The following is a 26173-nucleotide window of genomic DNA, read 5'->3' as shown; positions in this document are numbered from 1 at the left end:
AATGGAATAATTTACATTCTAAAACTGATAGTTCCGGTCCTTGATTGTGATTGGCTGAATCACGTTCGATGCCGTTGTGAAATGCAGCATAAACATACACCTTGAACGCATTTCGTTCTATATTACTGTGCTACCATAACTTGATACAAAAGTTAAAGTAGCTGCGTCTCAACGTTGCTTGGCAACCATTCAGATAGAGGAAATATATTTCTTGGCGGAAGAATGATTATCTAGGAATAACTTATTATATTTCTAGTTGCTGTGCCTTTACTTTATGAAAATTTGCCAGGTATTTATAGTAACAGTTTTAGAAAAGCAATAAGCCACTCGAGTCCGTAGGTTACACTGATTCTACAACAGCTAAGGGGGGTTTTAGGCATCTGCTAGCATGTCACAACGCCCCTTAGCTGTTGTAGAATCAGTGTAACCTACGGCCTCTCGGGGCTTATTGCTTAAGTAGCTCAATATAAATTCTGGCTATCTGCCTGAGAGCCGAACCCTATGGGGGGAGAAAGTGTGTATAGGCGTGTGTTTGTGTTAGTGTGGGTGGTTTTGGGGGACTGGACAATGTGTGGGATGTAGGGGTTTACTTTGAGAATGTGAGGAGTGGGGTGTGTGTGTGGCTGTCTGCAGTGGTTTTAGGGAGACTGACTGATGTGGGTTGTGTAGGGGTTCACTGTGGAAGTTTGAGGTAGGTGCGCCCGTAGATATTAGAAAGCTAGATACCGCATTGGGCACGAGTTCTATTAGGTGGCATAGGTAAACGCGGCGGCCATATTGCTGGGGGCAGCACATTTACTGTCTATGGGGGAGTGACAGCAACACTTGCTGCAATCAGAGACACCTGTTTGATTTCCAGTCAGAGTCGCGTGTTTCTCCATTTGGCCTCCAGTTATTGTTGATCCCACCAAGATGGCGACGCTATTTACGTACGTTCGGGAGCCCAATGCGGTATCTAGCTTTCTAATATCTATGGGTGGGCCCCTCTGGCTCACTTGAGACAGACAGACAGCTGACAAGTTGCTAATCGCCACCCAATTAGGGTGCTGCTTGGGAGCAGGAGTCCCCAGGGTCCTATCGCCAGCCACCTTCAGCCACCCGACGGGGGAAATTAAAACTGAGCGTGTTGCTTTCAGACGCAGGAGTATAATTCACTGGGGGCTGAATAATCAGCCAGTGTCACTGTGCAGCAATGAAATGCTTGCGGCCCTCTGCACGGAAAGATCCAGAAGATCACGGCATGAAAGGGACACTTCAGGAAGCTGAGCCTTCATGATGTGGAAGCACTAAAAGTGCCATCTTAAAACAGAGACCTAAAAATAGAACAAACCCTTTCTGTCTCTTTCTCTGTTTTCTCTCTCCCTCTCTCCCTCACTTTTTGTCTTGCCAAGAAGTCAACACAGGAGACGACCTCATCAACACAACTACCGCGGGGCACCATCCAAAGCCGAATTAAAATAATTCCTCAAAAACCAGGAAGGAATAGAAAAGAGCAAACGCCTCTGTGGGGAGGGTAGAAAGGGAGAGAGAGAGTGTGAGAGAGAGTGAGAGAGAGAAAGAGAGGGCTGCGAGTCGGATGGACCGCTGCCAAATCCTGCTCCAGTCTGGGCGTCTCTTTGGCAGATGGGACTCCCGTCTCGCTGGCGTGTGAAAGATGGCTCGCCAAATGTCGCGCCTCACCTCACCGCAGTGCCACTGACAGATTGAAAGCAAATAGGTGGGCGTAATAAACAGCGCCACCTGAGAAAGCACTCAGGCACTCGAACCTGGCCGGGCGGCGGGCCCGGAACCAAACGCCGTGTCTGCTGGCCTACACTCAGAAAGGCATAAAAAGTCCAATTAAAGAAGCATTATGCGGTGACGCTGCAGCTTGTCCTGGGCAGCTTGTCCAGTCAGTCTGCAGATGTTTAATAACAGCTTTCGGTCTCAATATAGCAGCAGCTGTTTGTCTTTGTCAGCTGCCTTGGCAGAGCAGGAACGACACAGGAGTCACACTTTATAGGACTCAGCCTTTTACGGCTCCCACACACAGCTGCGTGCTTCGCGTTGCTGGAGACGCATCCCATTCACTTTACATGGGCTCACGTGATCCGTTGCCGAACTGAATTGTGGGTCCGTCGCGTCGCGTTTCTCCCGCCGCTCGCATTGAGGAGTTCAGCTGTTGCTGCACCAACAGACGGCACCGGCCAATCAAGCCAATCTACGGACGTCACCAACCAATCACATTACGGTTTTACTTCAAGTCATTTGCATAGCTACCGTCGGGAACACCCACTGGCATGCCTTGACGGAACGCAGCTGTGTGTGGGAGCCGTTAGAGCAGCGCAGGGATGCAGCGTAATACACACCGTATGAATGAGAAAAATAAACAGGAAGTTAAAATTGACTGGCATTTAGCTGACTCTTTTATCGGTGGCAACACAGACTTGCAATCAGTGAGTTCAGAAATGAACTTGGGTTGACCAATTGCCAGGTGGTTGGTGACGTTACAAGTTGGTGACGAGTAACTTTCAAGATGTTAGTACAAAAAAAACATGTTATACAGTAGTAGTGATTTATAAATCTACATGTAATTACTGGTTACTATTATTTTAAAAAATGTGTTACAATGTTATTTTTTTTAAATATAGAGCTACATGTATTATGTATTTGATAGAAAGTGTTATATGTAATATAAAGAGCTGCCCTGAATGGTTTATGAAGTGTGATATTTCATCAGCAATCCCACGCTCAGGCTGGGCAGGTTTTTCTTACAGTAGTAAGAATATCAAAGCTGGAATGGACCGCACAAGTGGAGCGGCTGAACGAAATGGAGTTGGTAAAAATAACCATGCGCGGCTTCTGAAGAAAAGAGTAATCAACAATATAGATGTTGCCCTGCAAGCAATATTACATCAACGTCAACAGGGCCTCCAAAAACACCACTGAAAATTCAACATTATTATTTTCAATCGTGCAGAGCCGCTCACACACAGCTTTTGAGATATAGCAGAGCTGCGTGCATACTCGCCTACCCCTCCAGGCATTAAGGAGAAATGCACACACACATTCATAAGGACAGCATACACACTCACAGACATAAAGACAGCACACACCCAGACAACCACAAAGTCACACACATACATATATCTGTACACTATACAAACAAATACACATCCAAACAACAACAGTGCGGGGTCCAAAACATACACAAATTCGGAAGGTCTGGTACAATTCCATTCCATTGTCTTACTAGGTCCGGCACAGACTAAATTATCCAAACAGTTGTTTTCCTTTCTTATGCCCACGGGATACGGAGAGGTAAGCTGAGGTTCTGAATACCCCTACCCTGACCCAAGCCTCCTACTGTTCTAAGCGGGGCACCTTGAGATCATCATGGGGCTTTAAGAGTGGGCTTACAGTGTGTGTGTTTGGGGGGGGGGGGGGGGGTCCCTTCTAGTCATTCTGCTATGACAGACCCTGGTGGTTTGAGATAAGTTGACCCCCCAGCCCTCCAGTCGTGCCAGGTGGGGGTCTTAAGAGCATGACTGGGTTTTGAGATGGGGATTGTTGATTATCAGACACACAAACATTCTAGACACACACCATGCCACCACCTCAACACACACACTCACAGAGTATGACCGCTGATGTATGGCCCATATCGGGCCCAGATGCGGACACAGGCCACCAGCAGGGCAGAGCTATCTTCTTTATCTCAGCGCATCCACCACCCACACAGCAGAGTGGAGATGCTGGCCAAACACATCAGGTGGCGAGGGGTGTGTGTGTCTGTGTAATTCTGTGTATGTGTGTCCATCTATGTCTGTTTACTTCTGTGTGTATGTGTCTGTGTACGTTTATGTCTGTGTATTTCTGTGTGGGTGTGTGTATGTTTATGTCTGTGTATTTTGTGTGGGTGTGTGTATGTTTATGTCTGTGTATTTCTGTGTGGGTGTGTGTGTACGTCTATCTGTGTATTTCTGTGTGTGTGTGTGTGTGTGTGTGTGTGTCCATGTCTGAGTGTGAGTGCGTGTATGTTTATGTCTGTGTATTTCTGTGTGGGTGTGTGTGTACGTCTATCTGTGTATTTCTGTGTGTGTGTGTGTGTGTCCATGTCTGAGTGTGAGTGCTGAAAGTGCCCCAGAGCAGAAATACATATTTATTAGATCTTGTCAATTAATCGGCCGGCTCCTGCCAGAGAGCCAGAGCAGCATGGTCACCTCTCCCCACCGACCCTCGTCCTTGTGCGTCCGCTTCTCTGACCGTCCGTCCACCCGTCTGTACGAGGAGACGCAGAGGAGACAACGCTGCTGCAAGCCTCAGGGCCGGCCAGGTCTCGCACACAAATTACTGCTCCTCAAACCTCTAGCCGGAAAATAAATAAATAAATGCGACATGAGAGGGGGGAAAAAAAGGCACTTTTAAGGGTCAATTAGTTTTGTGGAATGTGCTAAATATAAACCACGATGTTGAACAGCGCCAGAGAATTGTGAAGAGGGAGAGAGAGAACAAGAGAGAGAAGAGGGTTTTAGTAGTCTTTGACAGGGCTTAAACATCCAGACCATTTCCTTGTGTGTCACTGTGTGTGTGTGTGTAAGTTGCATAAGGACAGAGAGCAATATTCTTTGTGTGTGGCCTGATCCGAAATGAGAGGGCACCTGCGCTCACCAACAATTATGACTCAAACAACAATATTTTGAGTGATAGTCAGATAATTTGAGGGCACTTCAGTCAAAACAAATTTCTTGCAGATTAGTCACATATCGCCTAAGGGCTAATATTTTTATATCAATATCTAGTTTGTGACAATATGCAGCACTCCATTACCATTACTGTCAATTACATGAATGGAAGTGAAATTCCAATAAAATGAAATTAAAATGTGAAGAAGTACTGAGGACAAAGGAATACAACCCATATATGTCAAGACTATACTGCATAGTCTGGGTTTGTCATTTATATAAACAGGGACAATGCACAAAAAACATTAAATTATGAATTGTGCCAAATTGTAGCAAATATTGCTAATTTCCCCTCGTAGTCCCTGGGCAGGTAGGTGGAACAATAAAACATACTGACTTATGTTAGTGTTTTGATCTTAACATAACATTTCCAAAATCATTTTGATGACACATAACCTCATAACATGACGAACGGCACTTCTGGCATTGCCATTGCAACTTTCTAGTTTCAGATAGGAAACTGCCGCCCCCTCCCCCCTTCCGCCCTCGAAACTGAAAGGAAAAGAGCTGCTATGCTACAGGAATTCTGAGATATTTTTCTGCAAACTGATGTCGGTGCATTCCCTCTATATTATATCGGAGTTATGTTTTTACTTATACTTAATACTGCAAAAGACGCATGTTAAGTTTGTTTATTATTGCGCTTCTGAACTGTAAAGGGACCCCGAGAGCAAGTCAGAGTTAAGGGTGCCTTTACTGTAACACTGACTTGTTAAATTAAGGTGGCAGCATCTTGGTTTTGGACATCTTCCATTTCAAATCAAAAAGTGAAATGCGTGTGGACCACATGAGAACTCTGCTTCAAGTCAAAAGCCAATTTGTGGACGACTGCATTGGTTTCTGTTGTGCAGTAGACCTGTGAGAGTGTCTCGAGGATGTGTTTATGCAGTAGACCTCGAGGATGTGTTTATAAAGTGGTCCAGAAAGTCAGACATCAGAGAGCACTATGGAGCAGCCAAAGGCACTGATGTTATACCTCACAGACAAGTGATATTCCAGAAGAAACAGGCCACATCTGAGACAGACGCATCGCCTGAGACCCTTAAATCTGCCCTTGGGAAAAGTAGGGGGAGTTGCCATGACTACTGATATATGGACTGACAACTACAAGAAGAGGACCTACACTGTACACTGTTCTGACATGCCACTGTGTGACAGACAACTAGAAAGTATGAAATCTGACACCACTCCCTGAAACTTGGGTGAACATCCCTGAACAGATAAATGAGGAGCTGTCTTCCAGTGGGATTGAAATAGATAAAAAACTGCTTCTGATTTACTAACAGCCCTAAAAAAAAAAAAAAAAACACTGGTTGCGGCTTGCAGTCAGTGCACTAAATGCTGTCCTGAAACATATAGGACAGGAGAAGAGTGGATCTGACCGAGCTGATGGAGGACTTTAAGGTCATCATCGCACACCTGAAGAAAACGTATGCCATCCCAACTGTAAGCCTAAGGGCTGTAAGGTCATCATCACGTTTCTGAAAGAGATGTGTGTCACCCCAACCCTACAATTTGCTGAACTAGCAAAGTTGACATGCTCAAGACTAGCAAACAATAGAGAGAGATACACAAGTGAATTGAAAGCCAGGGGCAACTGAATTGCATGGAGGGCATGTTTATGAAAATACTCATCACCACTGTGTTCAAGGCCACGTCAGAGGAGAGACATGCACAGAGCTGTGTCTGGTAATGTTGTGGTTTAATACATTTTGTATGGGGTACCCTCATACAAAGTTAAGTCTGCCAAACAAAACAATCACAGAGGTCCACAGAAAAAAAACAATGTTTCTCTGCACCAGCTTAACAAATCTATATGACATGACAGCCCAGAGAAAAGTAGTCAGAAAAAAATGAAACAGAGGCCCAGAAAACAGATCCAACTTTTAGCCGTGTTCGAGACGGACAAAACACAAAGCATTTGATGTGTTGAGTGCTCAGCAAGAAGAAGCTGCTTTATTTTTTATTTTTTTAAATGTCTTCTGAGCTTGATGAAATCCATGTAAATATACCTATGTTTTATCTGTAAATAACTTTATGCTGTGCTCACTGCCTTTTTAATATAGGTTTTGTATACACATCAACGCGAGAAAACGTTTCAGCTCAAAAGCCTGTTGCACATCTTTACACAATGTTACAACCAAACATGTTGCTCAATCAGGAAACGGCAGCTAAACAGAGCTACAGTATATGTTTTGATTTTGAACATGCCTGTTACCTAGTGATCACCTGGGAAGAGCTAGAAGAGTAACATGACTCACAAGAGATATTGTGGAATTTTGCTTGCATTTGTTTGCAGAAATCTTTTTGCATTTATTTTGTTTGAATTTTGTGTACAGTTTAAATCCTCTTCCAACTTTTTTTAAGTGAACATGATGATTGAAATAAATGTCATCAGTCTACACTACAGCATAAAATAACAGAATATTAGTTTTCGGTACCACTGTTGCAGAAATCTCATATACTGTAAGGCATCTCTTCAATTTTTACAAATGTTGGCGCATTCTATTTTAAGGAGGGAGATGTTTTGACGTACCTAAGGGCAGGTTCTAGCTCATTCAGTTCATGTTGGGAAACTGCAGGATTTGGCGGCAACGTCTTTCTACCGCAAAGACATGATGACACAGACGCAGCTAGAAGGATGAACATAATTTCTACCCAGCATGCACTGTTATGCCCAGCATGCATCACATTCAGCCAGACCTGCGCAGCGCTGCAAGCAGCTGAATGAGCCTACCATTTTGTGTGCACACCTGTTTGTCATTGTGTTTCATTAGCCCTTGTATTTTAACCTGTCTTTTGGGCAGTCCTTGCTGGTTCATCTTTTCTGTTTGTTTACCTTCTGTGCTGTCTGTCCAATGTACGTTTTCTTTGAAAGTCTTTTTGAGTTTGACTTTTCTTACCCTGCCTTGTTTGCATTCTCTGTCTTAAATAGATATTTTAGACTGTTTCTATTTGTTCTGGTCTTGTTCTTTGTTCTTTTCTGGTCTTGTTCTTTTTAGGATTTTCTAGTTTTGGATCCCTCTGCCTGTTTTTATGTTTAATTCCTTAAAGAAAAAGACTCCTAAGTCTGCAACTGGGTCCTTATCTGATAGAAATGAAACATCTCATCTCACATCCTGCCTCATGTGTTCAAGTACTTATGAGTATAACAATATACATTTCCTCTTAATATTGTTCTTATTTTGTTTTCCCATTTTAGTTTCATTGTTTCAGAATGTTTTTGCAATACAGTGTATGATTTGTCATCCCAATAAATCATGATTGAATTGAGTTGAGAGAAAAAGAGGAAGTGTGTGTGTGTGTGTGCGTGTTTCAACAGCCACTATAAATAGCGTCAGGTTCTATTGAAGACAAGGCCGCACATGTCTGTTTTAAGACCATGCCGCTCTGCCTGTGTCTGATGGGGGGGTGTTTGATTTGAAAACATAATCAGCCACATGGCTTTCATCTCCGTCTTTTTGTCTTTGCGTCTCTCTCTTCCGAGGCTCGCTGGGCTGCACGGCTCTGAGAGCTGTGTACTCCTGTCGCTTTGAGACGAGACTGAACAAAGGTGACATCTGCTTATAAAAATAAATCACAAGAGAGAAGAGAAGGAACAGTTCTCTGCACCCAAGTGCCACCTCTAGTTTACACACTCAACTAAATATACAGTGTGTGTGTGTGTGTGTGCTGTGAATGTTGATATTTGCTTTATATGTTATACGTGATAGTCAATATGTGTCTTTGTTTGCTTGATCATATGAGAAGCGTGATGGTGCAAGTGTGATTGTGTGTGTGAACATATCTAAGCTTTGAGTGTGTGTGTTTGTGGGCTTATATGTTTATTCGCTATGGGCATGAGATTATTGCACTTCATATTTGCAGTGTTTTATATAAGTGTGTGTATGTGAGCATGTATTTGCGTATTTGTATGTGTGTATACCTGCACGTGTGTATGCGTTATGACAGACGATGAAGATGAATGTGTGAGAGTTGGGCCGGCCTGAGGGAACGTGATTTCAGCTCACCAGCTGAGAATCAATATGCCAGCACCTAACTGGAATAAATGGTCCCCCCCCCACACACACACACACACCTTACCTTCGCTCCTCTCCTCTGCCAGGCGGCCATGATGGATGTGTGTTTATGAGGGCGCAGTTTCATGAGGACGCCCGTAGCGTGCGCTCGCTCCGAGATGGGGGGGGCGCTCCTCATCTCGCCTCCGTCTCCACGGCAACTTCTCAACACCACTCCATTTCACTCAGTCTGGATGTGGCCCGACAGGTGATCACGAGGAGCTAAATACCCCCGCCCCACACACACACACACACAGCCTCGTTTCCCCCTCCATTCTCAGGAACGCGGAGGTATTAGCCAAATGCACATCTTTCTCCTGTCGTGTTGGTGATCAATGTGAAGCTCCTGGCCAGGGTCCATTCAAATGATTGCTCATTATAAAGTTCCTTAATTTGATCACTTCTGGCATGGATATAAATGTGCCTGAGGCGTTTGCAAGCCAACTTTTATTTGTGATATCCCAGAGTCTATGAACTTGCACCAACACACACATACACACACAAGTAAAATTGCCCCTCCTACTGCGCGTCGTGCCTAACAACGCCCCTTAGCTGTTCTATAATCAGTGTAACCTACGGCCTCTCGTGGCTTGATGCTTAATCATTGCTTTCCCATTGTCAGATATATCCCCAAAGTCATTCTTGATGGGAGCGTACCTATGTTCCCCTGGTCCTATGTTCCCCACTTTGTATGGGACCGGGGAACTGCTACACTGTTTTTCATGTTTTTCATGCTATATTAGCACACATGATCAATGGCTTCTGCTACAATAATACTGAATGGCTGTAACCCTATTACCTCAACCTGTTTCTGCACTGACGTAGTTTTTATAGTTTTTTATATTACCTTGTCTACATTATATTATACTTTGCTCTCCTATTTGTCCATATTATTTATGCTGGTCTCTAGACCTTATTATTGCACTGTTGGACTAATGCTGGACTACTTGTTGCACCTTCACCATGACACTCACTCTCCGAGCACCTTACCGTGCACACTTAACTTAAGGACTATTGTTGGACTACTTTTTGCACCTTCACCAGGACACTTACTCTCTTGAGCACCTTACCATGCACACATAACTAAGGGACTCCTGTTGGACTACTTTTTTGGCACCTTCACTCTCACTCTCTTGAGCACCTTACCATACACACAGAACTACTGTTGGACTACTTTGCACCTTCACCAGGATACTCACTCTCTTGAGCACCTCACTTTGCACACAGAACTACAGGCCCTGTCATTACAAGCGTCTCATACTTGACCACCCTTAAGCACACTGTTTCCTTTACATTTAATTTATATAGTATTTTTAGTTTTGTTAGCTTTTCTTATCTCCTACTGTCTCTATTGTACAGTGGTGTTTGGTTATATGTTTATACTTATACTTATATTTACCATTTGCTGTAAGTGCATGTTGTGTGTGATGTCTGTATGCTACTGAGACCCCCTGAATTTCCCCTTGGGGATCAATAAAGTATTTATCTATCTATCTATCTATCTAACATAGGACCCTTTTTTAAAACCATAACCCTAACCCCGAGCGGGAAACAGGACCCGGGGAACATAGGGCCATGAGCCTACGTTACGTTTACTGCAGAAACACGTAATACCACGACAGAAAATGTGATATTGTATAACATTGAAAACAAGTTGAGCATTTCATATTTAAGTCAATGAGGGCCAACAATCTAGGCCACTGCCACCAACACCGTGTGGCCTTTACTGTGACAACACAGAAGTGCGCATCTATTCCGTCTCTGAAGGTTCAGCCTAAATCCTTCAGGAGACATTTGATTTCTGCCTATCAGAACTTTTTTGGCTTAAGGAGAGCTTCAGAACAAACAGTCAAGAAAATCAACTTTAAATCAATATTTACCAGGGGTATGAATATTTTTGTTCTTAACTGTGTGTATATATATATATATATATAGAGAGAGAGAGAGAGAGTAAATGTATATCCTCCGACTCTATTCAGAAAATCAGTATGTCAGTCTTGGAGGGTGACGTATGGACACACACATTACCAGGTGTGTGTGTGTGTGTGTGCTGGCAGGCTCAGTGATAGCAGTGAATGAGCAGTGGAAAGGCTCCACAGCTGGTGTCACCCACAGCACATTCACACTTATATGGACAGATTTCTCACCTCTCGCTCTCTCTGAGGAGCTGCAACAACACACACACACACACACACAATCACATTAAAGTAAAAAATATATTCACATACCTTTACACAAATGCATACACACATACAAAAATACATACACATACGTAAGCCTTTTTAGCAGAGTGTGTGTGTATAAGTGAGCATAAACCCACGTTCACTTTCATACGCATACAACACACTTTGCTCTGTGTGTGTGTGTGTGTGAAGTAAGCTACACAGCCCTATTCACGTCTAAGGAGCGGGTTCCTGATATAGAACATCAGTGGCAGCTGTCTGGAGAGTGTGTGAATCCACCACAGATCTCCTCCTCATCCCTCTTCCCATTCCCATGATCACTCTGTCACTTATTTAGGGCAAATGTCTCACTTAGCACAGCCGCTGCAATATTTAGCATGCCTCTACGGAAGCACCCATCAATGGATGAACGTCAGCATTTAAAGGCGCCAAGCACGTGAGACTCAGCCAGTGTAATCACATGTAGTCGTGACATACAGAACAAAAGCATGGTTAATGGAAGACTACAGCAAACCTCATTTCCATACATGTTATACATACATATTTTTACCCCCCCCCCCCATTAATGCACAAATAGGCTGACACCAGACATAATTTCACTGCATTTCTTACTTCCAGTAACTATATGCATGTGACAATAAACGTCCTTGTATCCTTGTATCCTTGTTAACCAAAGTGGCGTTTCAAGTTCAGATGATGGTTTTAAATGCCGTTTTCTGCAAAAGATATTTTTAGAAATAAAGACAATTCCATTTACTATCACTGTTTTCAAAGACAACAATTACTTAAAGCAACACCAAATAACTTATCCTCTGTCGCACGCACGCTATTTGTTCATCCAGCACCGGCTTTGCAAATAACAATGTCCACAGACAAGGTAGAATAATGCTGCATGATTTTGTGAAAGTACGATGTATTGCGACATCATGCAAGTCAAATTTGTAATTTTTTTATGCCTCATTCCATTGAACTACAGATCCACTACCCGATCTGGCAAACTTGCATAGTGCGGTTATAGCCTATAGAGGGCTGTGAAGCGAATGCAGGAGTGCCGTTTACCCTGTTACAAGTTGATGAACCACTGAAAAAAATTTGGAAACATTACTGTATATTAAGGTACAAAAAACTCTTTGGTGTTGTGTTAAGAACTGAAAAACACAATGTAGGTTTCAATTACCATTTTCTCAAACACATTCCTACTCTCAGTGTCACAATAACTGTACTTCTGTTCTCCTCTCAGTTAAGCCCATGGACCCTGCGGGGCAGCCTAGGACAGGACACTGGGGATTCCGCACGGTGCCTGAGGAACAGAAAGTGTCACATCACATTAATCATGAGGCAGTTCCTGCTGTCGCACAGGTTCAGGGGTCGCCACAGCAGCACACAGGACCACGGGGTGAGGGGTGCAGCAGAGCAAGCCACCGACTAGCAGAGCTGTCCCCGGTGCACAACACAGCACAACTTACAGTGCTACACCTGAGCTGTCCCCCGCCTACACAACACAACTGACAGCTACACCTGAGTAGTCCTCAGTACACACAATACAACACACCTGACGCAGCTAGACGTGAGCTGTTCGCTGTTCACAGAACAAACTCACCTGACGTAAGCAAAAAGAGGTTTATGGAAGTGTACTGTTGGTCTACTTATTTTAAACTAAACATATGTATAGCTTACTTTTTGTGTAATAATAATAATACATATTATTTAAAGGTGCCTTTCTTGGCACTCAAGGTCACCATACATAAAACATTTGTTAAAAAAACAGCAGAAAATAAAAATATCAGAATAAAAAGGTAGAGCAATTGTCATATAGGCAGTTTTAAACAGATGTGTTTTGAGTTGTGATTTGAAATGGGGGAATGAATCAATGTTTCTGAGTTTGGGTGGTATAGGCAGTTTTAAACAGATGTGTTTTGAGTTGTGATTTGAAATGGGGGAATGAATCAATGTTTCTGAGTTTGGGTGGTATAGGCAGTTTTAAACAGATGTGTTTTGAGTTGTGATTTGAAATGGGGGAATGAATCAATGTTTCTGAGTTGTGATTTGAAATGGGGGAATGAATCAATGTTTCTGAGTTTGGGATTCATTACCACCCTGAGACGGCTAAATGGGGACAGACAGGTGTGAATGCTCTGCTCCTCATGGTGGTGAGACAGGCGGTGGGGACAGACAGGTGTATGGAGGAAGAGGAACTTAGAGAGCGGGAGGGGACAGACAGGTGTATGGAGGAAGAGGATCTTAGAGAGCGGGAGGGAACATGGAGGAGATCACACAAATTTGGGGGGGGGGGGGGGGCGAGGTTGTGAATGGCCTTGAAAGTAAAAAGGAAAGGAGGACTTTAAATTGGATACGGAATTGCACCGGGAGCCAGTGGAGCTGTTGGAGGACAGGAGTGATGCGGTGAATGGAGGGGGTTGGAGTCATAGAAATAAACACTAGAAGTCGCGTTGACTACCACGGTCTATTGGAACGAATGCGTCAACAAAGCCGCCATCTTGCTACAGGGGCACGCAGCTTCGAACGTCAATCGGGGACAAGGCCATAGGCTATTCATACATAATTAAAATACCTTAAACCGGCGAGTTTATTTTCTTCCTTCGTTACGAATGTCAAAATAAAATAAAATAAGAGGTTTTTGTTAACATAACCTGTTTTTACGTTCAATCTAATGGACATGATTCCATTCCAAAATAGGCCAGAAATGTTAATGTAAATTTAAAGATGCTGGCAATCAAACAAGCGCACGCAGCGTTACCATTCTAAGTCCTAGTCAGTCAATTTTTTTTTTCAAAACAACCTTTTCCATTAATTTCCCAAGTTGTGGCAGATAAAGTGGGCCTGACATGGAGATCCCTGATTACCCGTTTACTTACCTGCAACCACCAATCTCAGGGGTAGCACACTATACGCAAAAGGCATAGAGAACTCCAGACAATTTACTGTACACAATTTATTTTCCAGGCAAAGAATACTATATCTTAATATAGTAAAAAAATAACATCTTTTTACCTGCTTTAAAAAAAAATAATAACTAGAAAGGACTAGTCATAGACATAGGCATCTTGTACAGCTTTGCAAAGACAATGAATTACACAATACATTTTCCAGGCAAGGAAAATACTTTCCACATTTATGTTCATGCTGTTAGTTTTTAATCAGTTTTCCAACTTTAGCAAGTACAATGTACACATTTTGCAAAACACATACTAAATCACATACTATGAAAATATTTATATTGTAGCGGTAAATATAGTAGCAGTACTGAGAAGTATTGTAAGATACATTATGAGAGGTACTGTAAAATCATATATATTAAAAGGATATTACTGTAAATGGTTTATATGTGTAATGTTAATATACAGTAGTAAATGAACTGTACTGCAAATACAGTGTGTGCTCTCTCCCTCTCCTCAAAACCATCTCCTCTTTCATTCTTTCTCTCCACCATACTCAAGCCTCTCTCTCTCTCTCCCTCCTATGTCTTCTATGTTGTGGGACAGAGGCTCAGTGTCTAGTATTAATAGCCTTGTAACAATACTATCTTACACAGCTTCTTCCTTAAACTACCACTTTGTAGTTTTAAAGTATGCACTCTTGCCACATGGTGCTGTCTCAACTTGTAAAAACAAGACACGATATGTGAAATTAAATCGTAGTGATGGTTGTCAATGCCATCTTGAGTTTCAGTACTGTGTTTGCCAAGATTAAATATATCCTGAGAGCCTATATCTGCTTTCACAACTCTGTTCAGCAGTTTCTCTGAACACTGATGTGCTGCAGATGAGATATTGGAGGCCCGTCTGATGCAGTGCTCAGCTGAGCGAATCACCTTTACTGTACCATAGCTCGGTACAAACAGACCTCCATGGTTACCATTTGGATGGTTAAATGACCTGTTCCGGTGAAAATGGTGACTTTCACCGCTGCGCCTAGCGTCCCCAGGCGGAAAACCAACCTTGCAACATTGAGACTAAAGTCCCGGAAAGAGAAGTGAGAAACAATAAACTCGTTTTAAATCGTGTTTCTTACCTTGTAACATCCACATAGTTATGCCAAACGTATGCTAACCTTTCGCTAGCTTGTAAACAAATCCATGTGCTTTATCGTTACCTTTTCCCACAGTTTAAAATAGCATAATGCACAATTTCTCCAGCAGAGGGGGAAATCCTGCCAAGTTTCCCTTTAAGTGCACTTAAACATTGTGTGACTTAAAATAAATGTTTTGAAAGTTTTCCCTTTAATTTGTCACATATCTTTGTATGTAAAAGTGAATTTATGGAACCTTGTTGAGTCGTAAGAACAGCGAACACAACTATAGAAGCCATGGAAATAGCAGTAAAAGCCAGAGAGAGATAATGCAGGAAACCTAATGCTGTAAAATGATTGAAATGAGAACACAGCAATACATTACCCAAATATTTCTCGTATATGAAGTCCTCACATGTTTCTATCAAACAAGTCAGTAAAGGAACCAACAAAGGCAACACTGGAACAGCAATTAGACGTTTTTTTGAACTCAACGTCGAAAGGAAAGTGTATGAACATAGAACTTCAGGTGTTTGAAAGAGTTACTCTTTTAGGGGATGTTTTGGATCAAAGAGGATGCAAACTTTAAAACTCCTGTGTTCTTAAGGCCAGTTCAAACCTAAGATTTGCGACGGTCTGTGACGGTTGCAGAGGAGTTGCAGAGGTGTGAATCAAAAGTTGCAAGCAATTGCAAGCAGCTTCAAGCTGTCGCTAAAGATTCAACATGTCAAATCACAGTTGCAGAGTTTTAGAACATTTTTACCTCACAGCTTTTATGACGCGATGTCACTCAATTAGTCCAGCAAATACCAAGGCACAGTTTTGGTCAACGGAGAGGGAGAGAAATGCTTATTATCTTCATTCAAAGAAACAGCAGTGTCTGTTCAACTATAGTTAACACGGATATGCTTCATAAATCACAAAAAGAACGTAATGTTTTGAACAGTTTGACATAAGATAAACCAGTTTGCTAGTTTATCTGGACATTGTTATAGAAACCAAAGTCCCGTTGCGAGTTGTTGCATTGGTCTGAATGCTTCAGTTTTTAGATAGAACGTCGCAGAAAGATGCTGGGTTTTAGAAGGTTGCAGCTCGTCTCGTCGTGGATCTTGGGTTTGAACTGGCCTTTAGTTTTTAGAATGCAAGTGAAGGTAAATACCTGTAAGAAGTTTTTCCTAGTATGAATAATTTTTGGTGGGTGGGCATGCCAACTCTAATTGATGAAGCTGCTTTTCCCTACCATTATTGCCTACAGCTATATTTCACTCCAATTCCTTTGAAACACTAGCCTTGAAACCTAAACACACCCTCGCTTCAGCAAATAGTTTTGCCCAAAAGGTGGGTCTAACGATGCACCATGGGCAACACATTCACAGCTTATACATTTATGTTACAGGATACCTTGTCAGGCTAGTGAAAAACATTACTGTAACACTGGTAATGGAGTGCTGTTAAATAGTATTACATTTGCAATGCATGTTTTTTCTAAAGGTATTTACCTTACCTGACAAATAAAACCAAGCAAAAAAAAACACAAAACCTCTTTGAGCGATGAAGTGGAGTGCCATCATTCATCATCAAACTGGTCAGGTAATCTCGAGCTTCGGTCATAAACCCTAACTTCTCTTCCCAGTTGCGGGAACCTAGTGGAGATTTAAAACCTGCAGCACGTGGGTTTCTGCTGTTCATCAGGTCGAATAACCTGTCAATCACCTTAAACACAAATATTCCATTGTTATTCACAGTCACTAGATGATGAGGACTCCAGGCTCTTCTATTTGTTGATTTACCTCTACCTGTACCTCCAGCTTAACTTAACCTGGTTTGCTACTGAACCACTTTCTCGGAATAAACCCCTGATTAGAACACAAGTCCCTGCAATTTACAATACTGTTCAGGGAATGATTCACCTGTAAGGAGAAAGCAGATGTTAGTTGTCGGTTGCTTGTTCAGGAGAATGACAGGAAACCCTGCAACTCTGAGTTGGGGAAAGCAAACTCTTGGTTAGTTGGCAAATCTAAGTGGAATCTCTATTCTTCCGATATCCCTTAATGTTAAAAAATGCTGATAGGCAAGAAAATAGTTATTTGAGCAGAAACCATCGCTTGGAAACGAGTGCTTGTAACACCTTGAAAACATACACAAAACAACATGTTCTTTAGTTTTTTGCAAGGTAAACAATCTATCATTTCAAGTGTTGTCTGTTACATTTTCTAAGTCTTATCCAGAATATACAGTACCTGAACAAATTCAACCGTTGGAGAGCAGTCCTCAAACTGTTGATACCCTGCCTCCTTAAGCATGGTGAGGGCCAGTGCCACTGACCGACTCAGTGTCTGGGCCGCCAAAGACACCTTCATCTTCTGTGAGGAAAAGTTGACATGCTTTCTAGTGACCTTGCAGGCTGCATGTAGACCCTCTCGCTCCTGGACGTTGTTCAGCTCAGAAATGTGTTGCCATCTCACTGTTCCCGCCGGGCTTACGATGGAACTGTAGGCCTCAAGCATGTTTCTAGCCAGTTTTAACATGTGGCATGGGTCCATGATTATATATACATTTTCCCCTGATGAAGGGTGGGTGAAATATGTCTTCAGCGGCTGGTTTAATTTGAGCTGACATCCAAGCTTGGCGCACATGCTCATGTTGGATATGTGACCATCCATGGTGACGCACACAACCTTAATACCGCGCTCATGTAAAGCCTCCAGGGCATGTAAGACCAAGATCTTCTGAGTATCTGGTGAAACAGATTTTATGAAATAAAAGGCAACAGGCATCTTCCAGTGACTTTTTAGTCCGACTACCATAAATACAAGGGCTTCACTGGCTTCAGTGGTTTCATCCACACCCATGCCAATATCCACAAAACCTTGCATTGTACGTGTATGAGAATCGTACAGCACCTGCTTCCTGATCGACATACCATCCAGCATGAGACACACTTGACCAAACCGATCATGATCTTCAAGGCTCTTCCTTTGTAGTAGGTCTAAGAGAGACGTGTTGAGGCCAGGCTTCGCATCAACAGTCTGTAACCACCTATTGCAAAGCAAAACAACAACAAAAAAAACAAAAGCAGGTAACCAACAACAAATCAACATATCTCCTATCCATTTCAGACAGTAGTGAAGATGTAGAAAACAAAATTACTTCAGAAGAGTGTGAGGGTGTGGGAGTGGTATCTTCATTTGTTCTCTGAGGTATTTATAGGCCTTAGGTCCATGCAGGTGTAGGGTCAAAGCAAATTCCCTTTGCTTTGAAGTGAAGGCTTGATCCGTTTTGAGCAATTCAACTGGAAGATCTGAAGGAATTAAGGACGACAACAAGTGAACATTTCTGTGTTCAAGGATCCTCATGGATGTGGTTTGGCCGCAGGCAAAAAGTCAAAATCGGACTGCCATAGGTAACTACACCCATGAGGATATCCAAGGACAACCTCATTCCCACTCGTGTAATATTGCTTTTATATTACAATTCCATTGCCAACTACCGGTAACAACGTTTTAAGACACCAAATAGTATGTACTGTAGTGTGTACTGTAGTACTATAGTAATAGTTAGCGCTTAGTTTTCAATTCTGTTCATTCATCCCCACCCACCCACCTGCATCAGTTAAATCAATGGAAACTGTGGAGTGATTATCATTTGAAAATGCATGTCTCAGATAAGTATTCAGAACAACATTGGGATATTGAGATAACACCCTGTCAAAGCAAAAAAAATGTTACCAGAGAGCCCTGACCCCTAGACAAGGAAAGGAGAGCCTTAATCAACCAACCAGAGTAAAAGTCTAGCTTTTGTTGAAGTTCTTCAGACAACATGTTCTTATCTCTTAAGTCATCCAACAGGCATTGAACAGTCTTCTTCTGTCTCCTTTCCCGGTCCCTGGCATTTCTCAGCTCCCGCCTTAACTTTTCTACCTGGTCCTGGCATTCTGTCAACTTCTGTTTAGTTTTCACAGGATCCAGGAAGTACAGATGATCCTGAAAAATACTTACACTATAGTAACTAGAACACATCACCACACATTTAACTATTTCACTGTTCCATCAGGCTGCCATTATACTCACTGTGGCTGGCTGGTCAAAGAAGTCGGGCTCTTTTGCTGGCGTGTGTGACTGTGGTGGTGGACACAGTTCACCTGCTTTTGTTGCGGTCCTGCTTGTTCTTGAACGTGGAAGCTAGAGAAAAGTCAATTATTTGAGTAAGCCTGCTAAGAACAACTCATGTTTAATTATATGGTTTAATGTAATAAATTGTCATGGTTAACCTTGGACAGATGTTTGGGGAAGTTAAAAATTGATGGGACGGTACTCTCTCGAAGTCTTACAGTATGTCCTGTTCGATCAAAATCAAGTGAACGAAAATGGGAGCTGCAAAGCAAGGATCTTGGACATGCAACAAACCCCTCTCTCCTCAGAGCCTGAGTCCATGCCTGGCGCCTCTCCCCGTTACTGGGAAATCTACGCACAGAAACATTTTCACAGAACAAGTTCACCCAATATTGATACAATTTGTAGTAACGTTAACTTTAGCTGCTACCCTTCAAGTGCATAGCACATGATGGATCTTGGCATCTAGAGCAGCTTAAATGAAGAGTCTGGAGCATAGCATTATAGGCTACAATACAATGGTACCACGCCAATATTTTAACATCTAGTGGCAGTACAGTACTTAAAAATGCATTTTATTCGTCTTTAAATTCCTTCACAATAACACAAACGAGTTGTTTTAAATGCTAACGTTAACGTTAGCTCAGTTTGCCTCAAGTTCATTTCATTAGGCGCCTCGGTTGTGGACCATAGCTTGCAACAACATTATCAGATATTACTTTACAAACATAGCCGACAAAAAAGTTTCTTACCACCTTTCCAAGATTTTGATATCATACATCTAAATAGTTTTTGGTTTTCTTTCATCAAACGTGATACTAGTGCAAACGCTAGCTAACGTTAACGTTACCCTCACTTGTCAAATGCAATTGCCTAACGTTAACGTTACCGTGTGAATAACGTTATTTTCATGAACACAAACAAAAAACAACATTTAGTATCATAGTCCTACAAAATAAAATCTTACCTATGAAATGTTATGCCTTTCTCCTTTGTCTTCTTGTTTCGCTCATTTGAACAGCCGTATGCGGCGCAGAAGTCTGGCATCTTTCCCTCGCAGGCGTAGTCAAATGACTCACTGAACCCCTGTACCAAGATGGCGGCCGCATCGACGCATTCCAAGAGGCTCAACGCGACTTCTAGTGTTTATTTCTATGGGTTGGAGTTATGATGCGGGCAGCTGAATTCTGGACTAGTTGAAGTTTATGGAGGGATTTGTGAGGGAGGCCGAAGAGAAGAGAGTAGGGTTGGGTGATGTCCCCTAAATAGGCATTTGACAATGTGTACAGTAAAACATTGTGATGGATGATGATATTGTGTGTGTGTGTGTGTGTGTGTGTGTGGGGGGTAGTAAACACTAATTAATTACCATATGTCTACAGAAATACATTTATAATTTTCTACATAAAACATATATTATATAGGCTATACGGCCTGATGAAAGTGGACAGCTAAGAGAGACATACTCATACTGACCAGGCTACCGAAGTTGTGTGGAAGATCTGCTCCAAGAAAATCATTGTGAAAGACGGATAGACAATCAATCTGAACACTTGTGTGTGCATTGTATGTTTTAGCCTGTTACAGCAGGAATTAGTAACTGGCATGTGGGGGCGTGGCATCACGATGGTTGCTTCCCATCGTGATGTCTTCAACCATTACGATCAGCACAACCCTAGAGGAGAGTTGCAGTAATCCAGACGGGAAGTGACGAGACTGTGGACATGGATGGCGGCAGTGTGGGGGGTTAGGGACGGACGGAGGTGATTGATGTTACGTAGGTGGAAGTAAGCAGACTGGGTAATGTTATTGATGTGGGATTGAAAAGATAGTTTGCTGTCAAGGATGACACTCTGGGCCAGATGTACTAATGCTTTTGCGCCCACTTCAGGCGTATTTGTTTCGCAATGTGCGTGTAAAATCATTGCGAAGTATGTACAAACACGCCGCAATGATGTAAAAGCGCAAACTGCCTGTCGCGGGAGCTGAAAGTGGCAGATTGCGTTTGTCATGTCATGCATATGCATTCATGGGAGGATCCAGGGGAAAGTGAGAGTTTAGCGTAAAAAGATGGGAGGGGAAGAGTAAAGAGTGCCTAATTATGTATTCCGCGGTATGTACAAAGACTGCTCCTGAAAGTGCACGTCTATTCTGCGCCTAAATACTTCCACCTTGTAAAAGCAGGTGTTAATCCAAATTGCAGTTCAATGCGTCAATAAGAGAACATTTCAAAGACAACAGAATCGCTATTTAGAGCACCAGTTTTTGTGGTGAAAGTATTTGTACTACCAAAAGCAACCTCAACTTTCGTTGGCCTTTCGAATGTCTTACTTTCACTTTCACGTCATTCACTTAAACTTTCCTACTTGCTAGATTTGACCAATCTTCCATAGCCTACGTGCACAAGTAGTTTGAGTAGAACTAGCCTACTGATCTTCATTATCTCCCTGCTTGTTTACATCTTATCATGTATGGTATTATTTCATGATCGCTAAACATTTGATTCTTTTTAATGTTGTCATCAGTTAACTTCATTCAACTGCGCTTGTATGTAGGCTCTGCCATTCAGTTGTGGACGTTCGTAAATTGCGTTTATGGGCGGAGAAAGGCAGAGAAAGGCGCAGTTTACACTAAGGATTGAACGATTGATAAATACGACGGAAACTTGGGTCTGACAGCGTCCGCAATCTGCGGTGTGTCCATGATGCTGATAACGCTACGTTCGCAAATGTACGTACATCTGGCCCCCAGACTCTTAACCTGGGGGAACAGTGAAACGGAGGAGTTATCAATAGTAAGAGAAAAGCTGTCGGTTATGGATAGAGTAGATTTGGTGCCAATGAGGAGGACCTCTAGCCTAGAAATCTAGACGCGCCCCTAGCGGCAGCAAATTACATTTGCTGCCAGGGCTAGTCTAGCAACTCTCCGTTGACTTGTGAGCTCTAGAAATCGAAACTAAATCTGGCATTGAAATCGTGTAGAGTCGTTTGTTGGGCTTAACAAAGCAGAGTTGCAACGGTTTGGCTTGAATTCCCTGCTACTTGAAAACAAATATCCTATTGCGTCCTATTGCGTGCAGAGGGAATTTGAAAGACAACTGATTATCCCGACCCTCGGACTGAGCACTGCGAACGGTGAGTGCCCAGACCCTACATTATAATGTGGGTCTGGCTCGCCAGGCTAGAGGACCTTGGTTTTGTTACTGTTTAATTTAAGGAAGTGTACTAATCACAGATACACTAAATTGAATTATACTTTGCTTATACTATGCCTGAATAAAATAGAGTTAAGTCAACAGTGTGCGGTAGAGTGATCTTATTTTTGCTACACTATGCAGGTTTGGGTATTTTTGCCAACTGTAGAGCTCCCTCTAGAGTCGCAATATATTTTTATTGCCAAGGGACAAAGTGAGGGTGTCTAAACCCAAAGCAAGCTCACATGGTTCAGTTCTATAAGGATACCATTGCCAATTTCAAAGTTTTGGTATTGGAGCTGAATCCTTTTGCCAAGGCCAGGCCAACGTTCCAACATCGGCAATTTGAGTAATATGGCAGTCTGTCCGCCTGATCAGCAGTTTGTGATGATGCTGCTTGATCAGGCGATCACAAAGACCCATGTCCCCGAGGGTCTAAAGGTCATGTTGACCCTAGGCCAATTTGGCCAGAAAGATCCCTCTGACTGTCGGATGTTGTTGACCTCCCCGATGTCATCAGCATCTCGGTTCATGTTGCCATGTCTATCAGGACAAACCCTGTGGGCAACCTAGGCTCCATCACTCACCTGATGTGGGCTAGGTACGGCCTAGAACGGGTGACGGGGCCTAGGGGCCAAATGTTCACAAATTTGTCGGTTCACTAATCGGCAAATTTTCAAACAAAGCATCCCGTCTGACCCACCTGCAAATGTACTGTGACTCGGCCCACACACACCAGTCACCCTTTTACAGTCACCCAGTGACTGGGGTGATTGCAGCATGTGGGCTGTTGCACCCAAAGCAAACAAAGTCCATGTCAGCTCGTGCTGAGGACTACATGAGCCACATGGAGGACCTGGTGGCTAAAGCAGATATTCTGCCTTTTGGCCAGCGAGGCCATGCTCCTGCCCTTCCGGGATGTCAACGGGTTAGGGATTCACACCGTCACTCAGGGTGTGCTGAAGCACTTGTGTGAGGACCTGCGTGAGCAGCACATGAGGGCCGAGCACATGGGTGGCTACGAGAGGTCCTGGGAGGCTTTCCAGGTAGAGCTGGCACTTGAGGAGTTCATTCATGGCCAGCCGAGATGTGTGCTGTTTCGGCCGTATAGTGTCAGCCTGGGCACACCGTCAACAAACATCCACAGCTCTACAAAGCGCCGTGGCTTTTTGGGCCTGGCATCACACTCCAGCGCCACTGCTGGGCTGGCTCCTCCACCGTTACAGTATTTTGTAACCAATGGGAGGCAGCGCGAGCGGATCCACAGGCTCTTCCTCTTTTCTGACTCACGGTCGGCTGGCTCGGGAGTGATAGGGCGGGAGCTGGTGCTTATCCTTTTGAAGGATATTTTCAAAAGGAACACCGATATTCCGATTGCTGACCTAACATGTCAGAGAAAGCCACAACTCAGTCCGAAAAAGAATAAACATAGTACATGTACAAGTGTACCACCAGTACATTTATACTAATAAACTTAAAGGAATCGTATGTAAGAAATGTATTTCAATTAATCATAAAATGGCCCTGATATGTCAGTAGACATTAAGAAATCATGTTCATTTCAAATATCACTGACAACAGTAGTCTGGCCAGGATATTGTCATTTAAAAAGTGAAGTTGCAGCCCTCAACTGATGTTGATGTTGTCATGTTGTGTTTTGGCCTGATGCGCCACCCTCCACCTATCTACTAATCACAAAGTCAGCAGTGTTTCGGCATCCATTCGGTTGCCAGCTCTGCCAGTCAGGGGGAGGGGATACACTGTAATTTGAAAGTGATTGCAGTACCGGTTTTTGCCACAATCTTACATACGGTTCCTTTAAAGTAAAACTTGGGAAATACACTTCAACTGCACTTCAGTTTACTTCAAGAATGAAGACTCAGGGTCCATGGCATGGATAACAACATCATGCTGCTGTTTTATAGAGTAACTATTGAGTCTACTATTCGCTATGGCATTACAACATAGTTTAGTAACTTGTCTGTAAAGGTCAGAGCACACCTTGTGCAATAGTGTGCTGTAGAGTAGGCTACTGTGCAATAAGTCCTGCATTTATGTATTGTGTTTGCTGTATGCTGAACTGCGTACAGAGTTGGATGTTACCATATGTGCTTCGTAGTAGCTTGGTTGTGACATGTTACATGCGAGAAGCCTGAGAACTGTAGCACACCACAGATAATCAAATACAAGTAACTTCCCAACAACAAGCGCTAGTGTAAACATTGAGTAACTTTTGAAAAACCCCTAGCCGTGGCCTACTGGTTCGGGCTTCGGGCTTGTAAGCCGGTTCGATCCCCGACCAGTAGGACAAATGTGGGTGGGGGAAGTGGTTGAGCACTGCTCTCCCATGCCCGCATCCACGGCTGAAGTGCCCTTGAGCAAGGCACCTAACCCCTCATTGCTCCCCGAGCGCCACTGTAGCAGGCAGCTCACTGCTCCGGGTTAGTGTGTGCTTCACTTCACTGTGTGCTGTTTGTGTTTCACTAATTAGTGGATTGGAATAAATGCAGAGACCAAATTTCCCTCACGGGATCAAAAGAGTATATCAGGGCTCTCAAGTTTTGAGGACAGGCAAGAGTGACATAGACCTCTCCAGAATAAGTCCCGCCTCCGTAACTTCCGTATCCATCCAACTTCCGGGCGTGGATTGTCTATTGGGAATAACATGGCGTTTCGAAATATCATACCGGTAAAACATCTGTAGGTAGCGAAGTTGAAAAAGCTGGTGGGCAGATTGGCCTACACACTTCTGCCATATAGTTTCCACTGGATTTTTTGATTGTCGGTGCCGTTTAAGTAGTATACTATAGGCTATACTACTCAAACGGCACCGAAAATCAAAAAATCCAGTGGAAACTAGATGGCAGAAGTGTGTAGGCCAATCTGCCCAGCAGCTTTTTCTACTTTGTCACCTCAAAATGGGGCAAAGGTATAATTTAAAATTGCTCAGATTTGCAAAAGAAATGATGACACATGGCACTGACAATTCAATAATGGGCCTTTTCACCACCTCTGAGCATCCACTAACCTGGACCTTTTAGGGGGCTTTTCTCTCAGGGTGAATGAGAGGATGCTTAATTGCTTTTTACCCGACATTTTTGAATACAGATACAATGATTAATGCATCCATGGCCAGGATATAATTATATAATATGACATGATTTTAAAAGTGACCTATAACAATAGGCTATGCAATACACTTTAATTTGTTTAGTGCTAATAAAATTTGGAGAGAGAGATGTTTAGAATGTGACAATATGTCAGTCATCGTGTGAACGAAAGTATGACTAGGCATAGGCTACTTGTTCTGAGCAAGTGTTGTCAGTGAACACTGTGAAACTGTTGGCTAAGTTACAGACAGTCATGAACAACTGATGCTAATTATCTGGGAAACATTCTCTATAGCAGCAGTCACGTTGTCATTGTTTGTGTCAAACAAGTTGTGGATTTGTTGTAACATTAAAAGATGACTTACTCTGTGCTGAAACCATGAACGGATGCTCGAAGCTCCAAGGTGAACGAAACTTGGAAGAAGTAGGTAACAGGTTCACGTTCAATAATTCATGTTCAACAATTCCAGGATACAGGTTTTTCATTGGTTGTTGCGTTAAATCTTACCCAGATACAATACAGTTATTTTCTGATTGGCTATTGTGTAGCCCCTCTCGTTATTTTTGATTGGCTGATAAGTGGCAGGCTCAACTCCAGGGGAGACGCGCTTGATTCCTGCCGGTTCCATAGTGAGAGCGGCGCGGCCAGAGACATTTTGGGCGCTGCCGCAGCATATTAAATATATAAATATTTTTTCTGCGTGAGAAATACAATGTGTGGCGGGAGAGCGTGACAAAAGACTGAAATGAGTGACTGTCACGCT

At 43.0% G+C, this 26173-nt stretch overlaps 1 protein-coding gene across 1 annotated transcript; it reads right to left on the bottom strand.

The window, feature by feature from the left end:
• Window positions 1-17207: 17207 nt before the first annotated feature.
• Window positions 17208-20153, bottom strand: LOC143102316 (THAP domain-containing protein 6-like). The gene is made up of 6 exons (XM_076265820.1): window positions 20074-20153; window positions 19265-19457; window positions 19136-19175; window positions 19065-19099; window positions 18773-18977; window positions 17208-17731 (listed from the first exon to the last, which is right to left on the bottom strand). The coding sequence occupies exons 1-6, from the start codon at window positions 20151-20153 to the stop codon at window positions 17208-17210; spliced, it is 1077 nt and encodes a 358-aa protein (XP_076121935.1).
• Between the last annotated feature and the right edge of the window lie 6020 nt (window positions 20154-26173).

Source organism: Alosa pseudoharengus, unplaced genomic scaffold, assembly GCF_046254945.1.
Source record: "Alosa pseudoharengus isolate Yale_2024_CS ecotype anadromous, Long Island Sound unplaced genomic scaffold, YU_APseudo_1.1 YU_APseudo_1.1_scf_4, whole genome shotgun sequence".
NCBI classification, from domain to species: domain Eukaryota; kingdom Metazoa; phylum Chordata; class Actinopteri; order Clupeiformes; family Clupeidae; genus Alosa; species Alosa pseudoharengus.
This window is presented reverse-complemented; position numbering and strand designations above follow the sequence as displayed.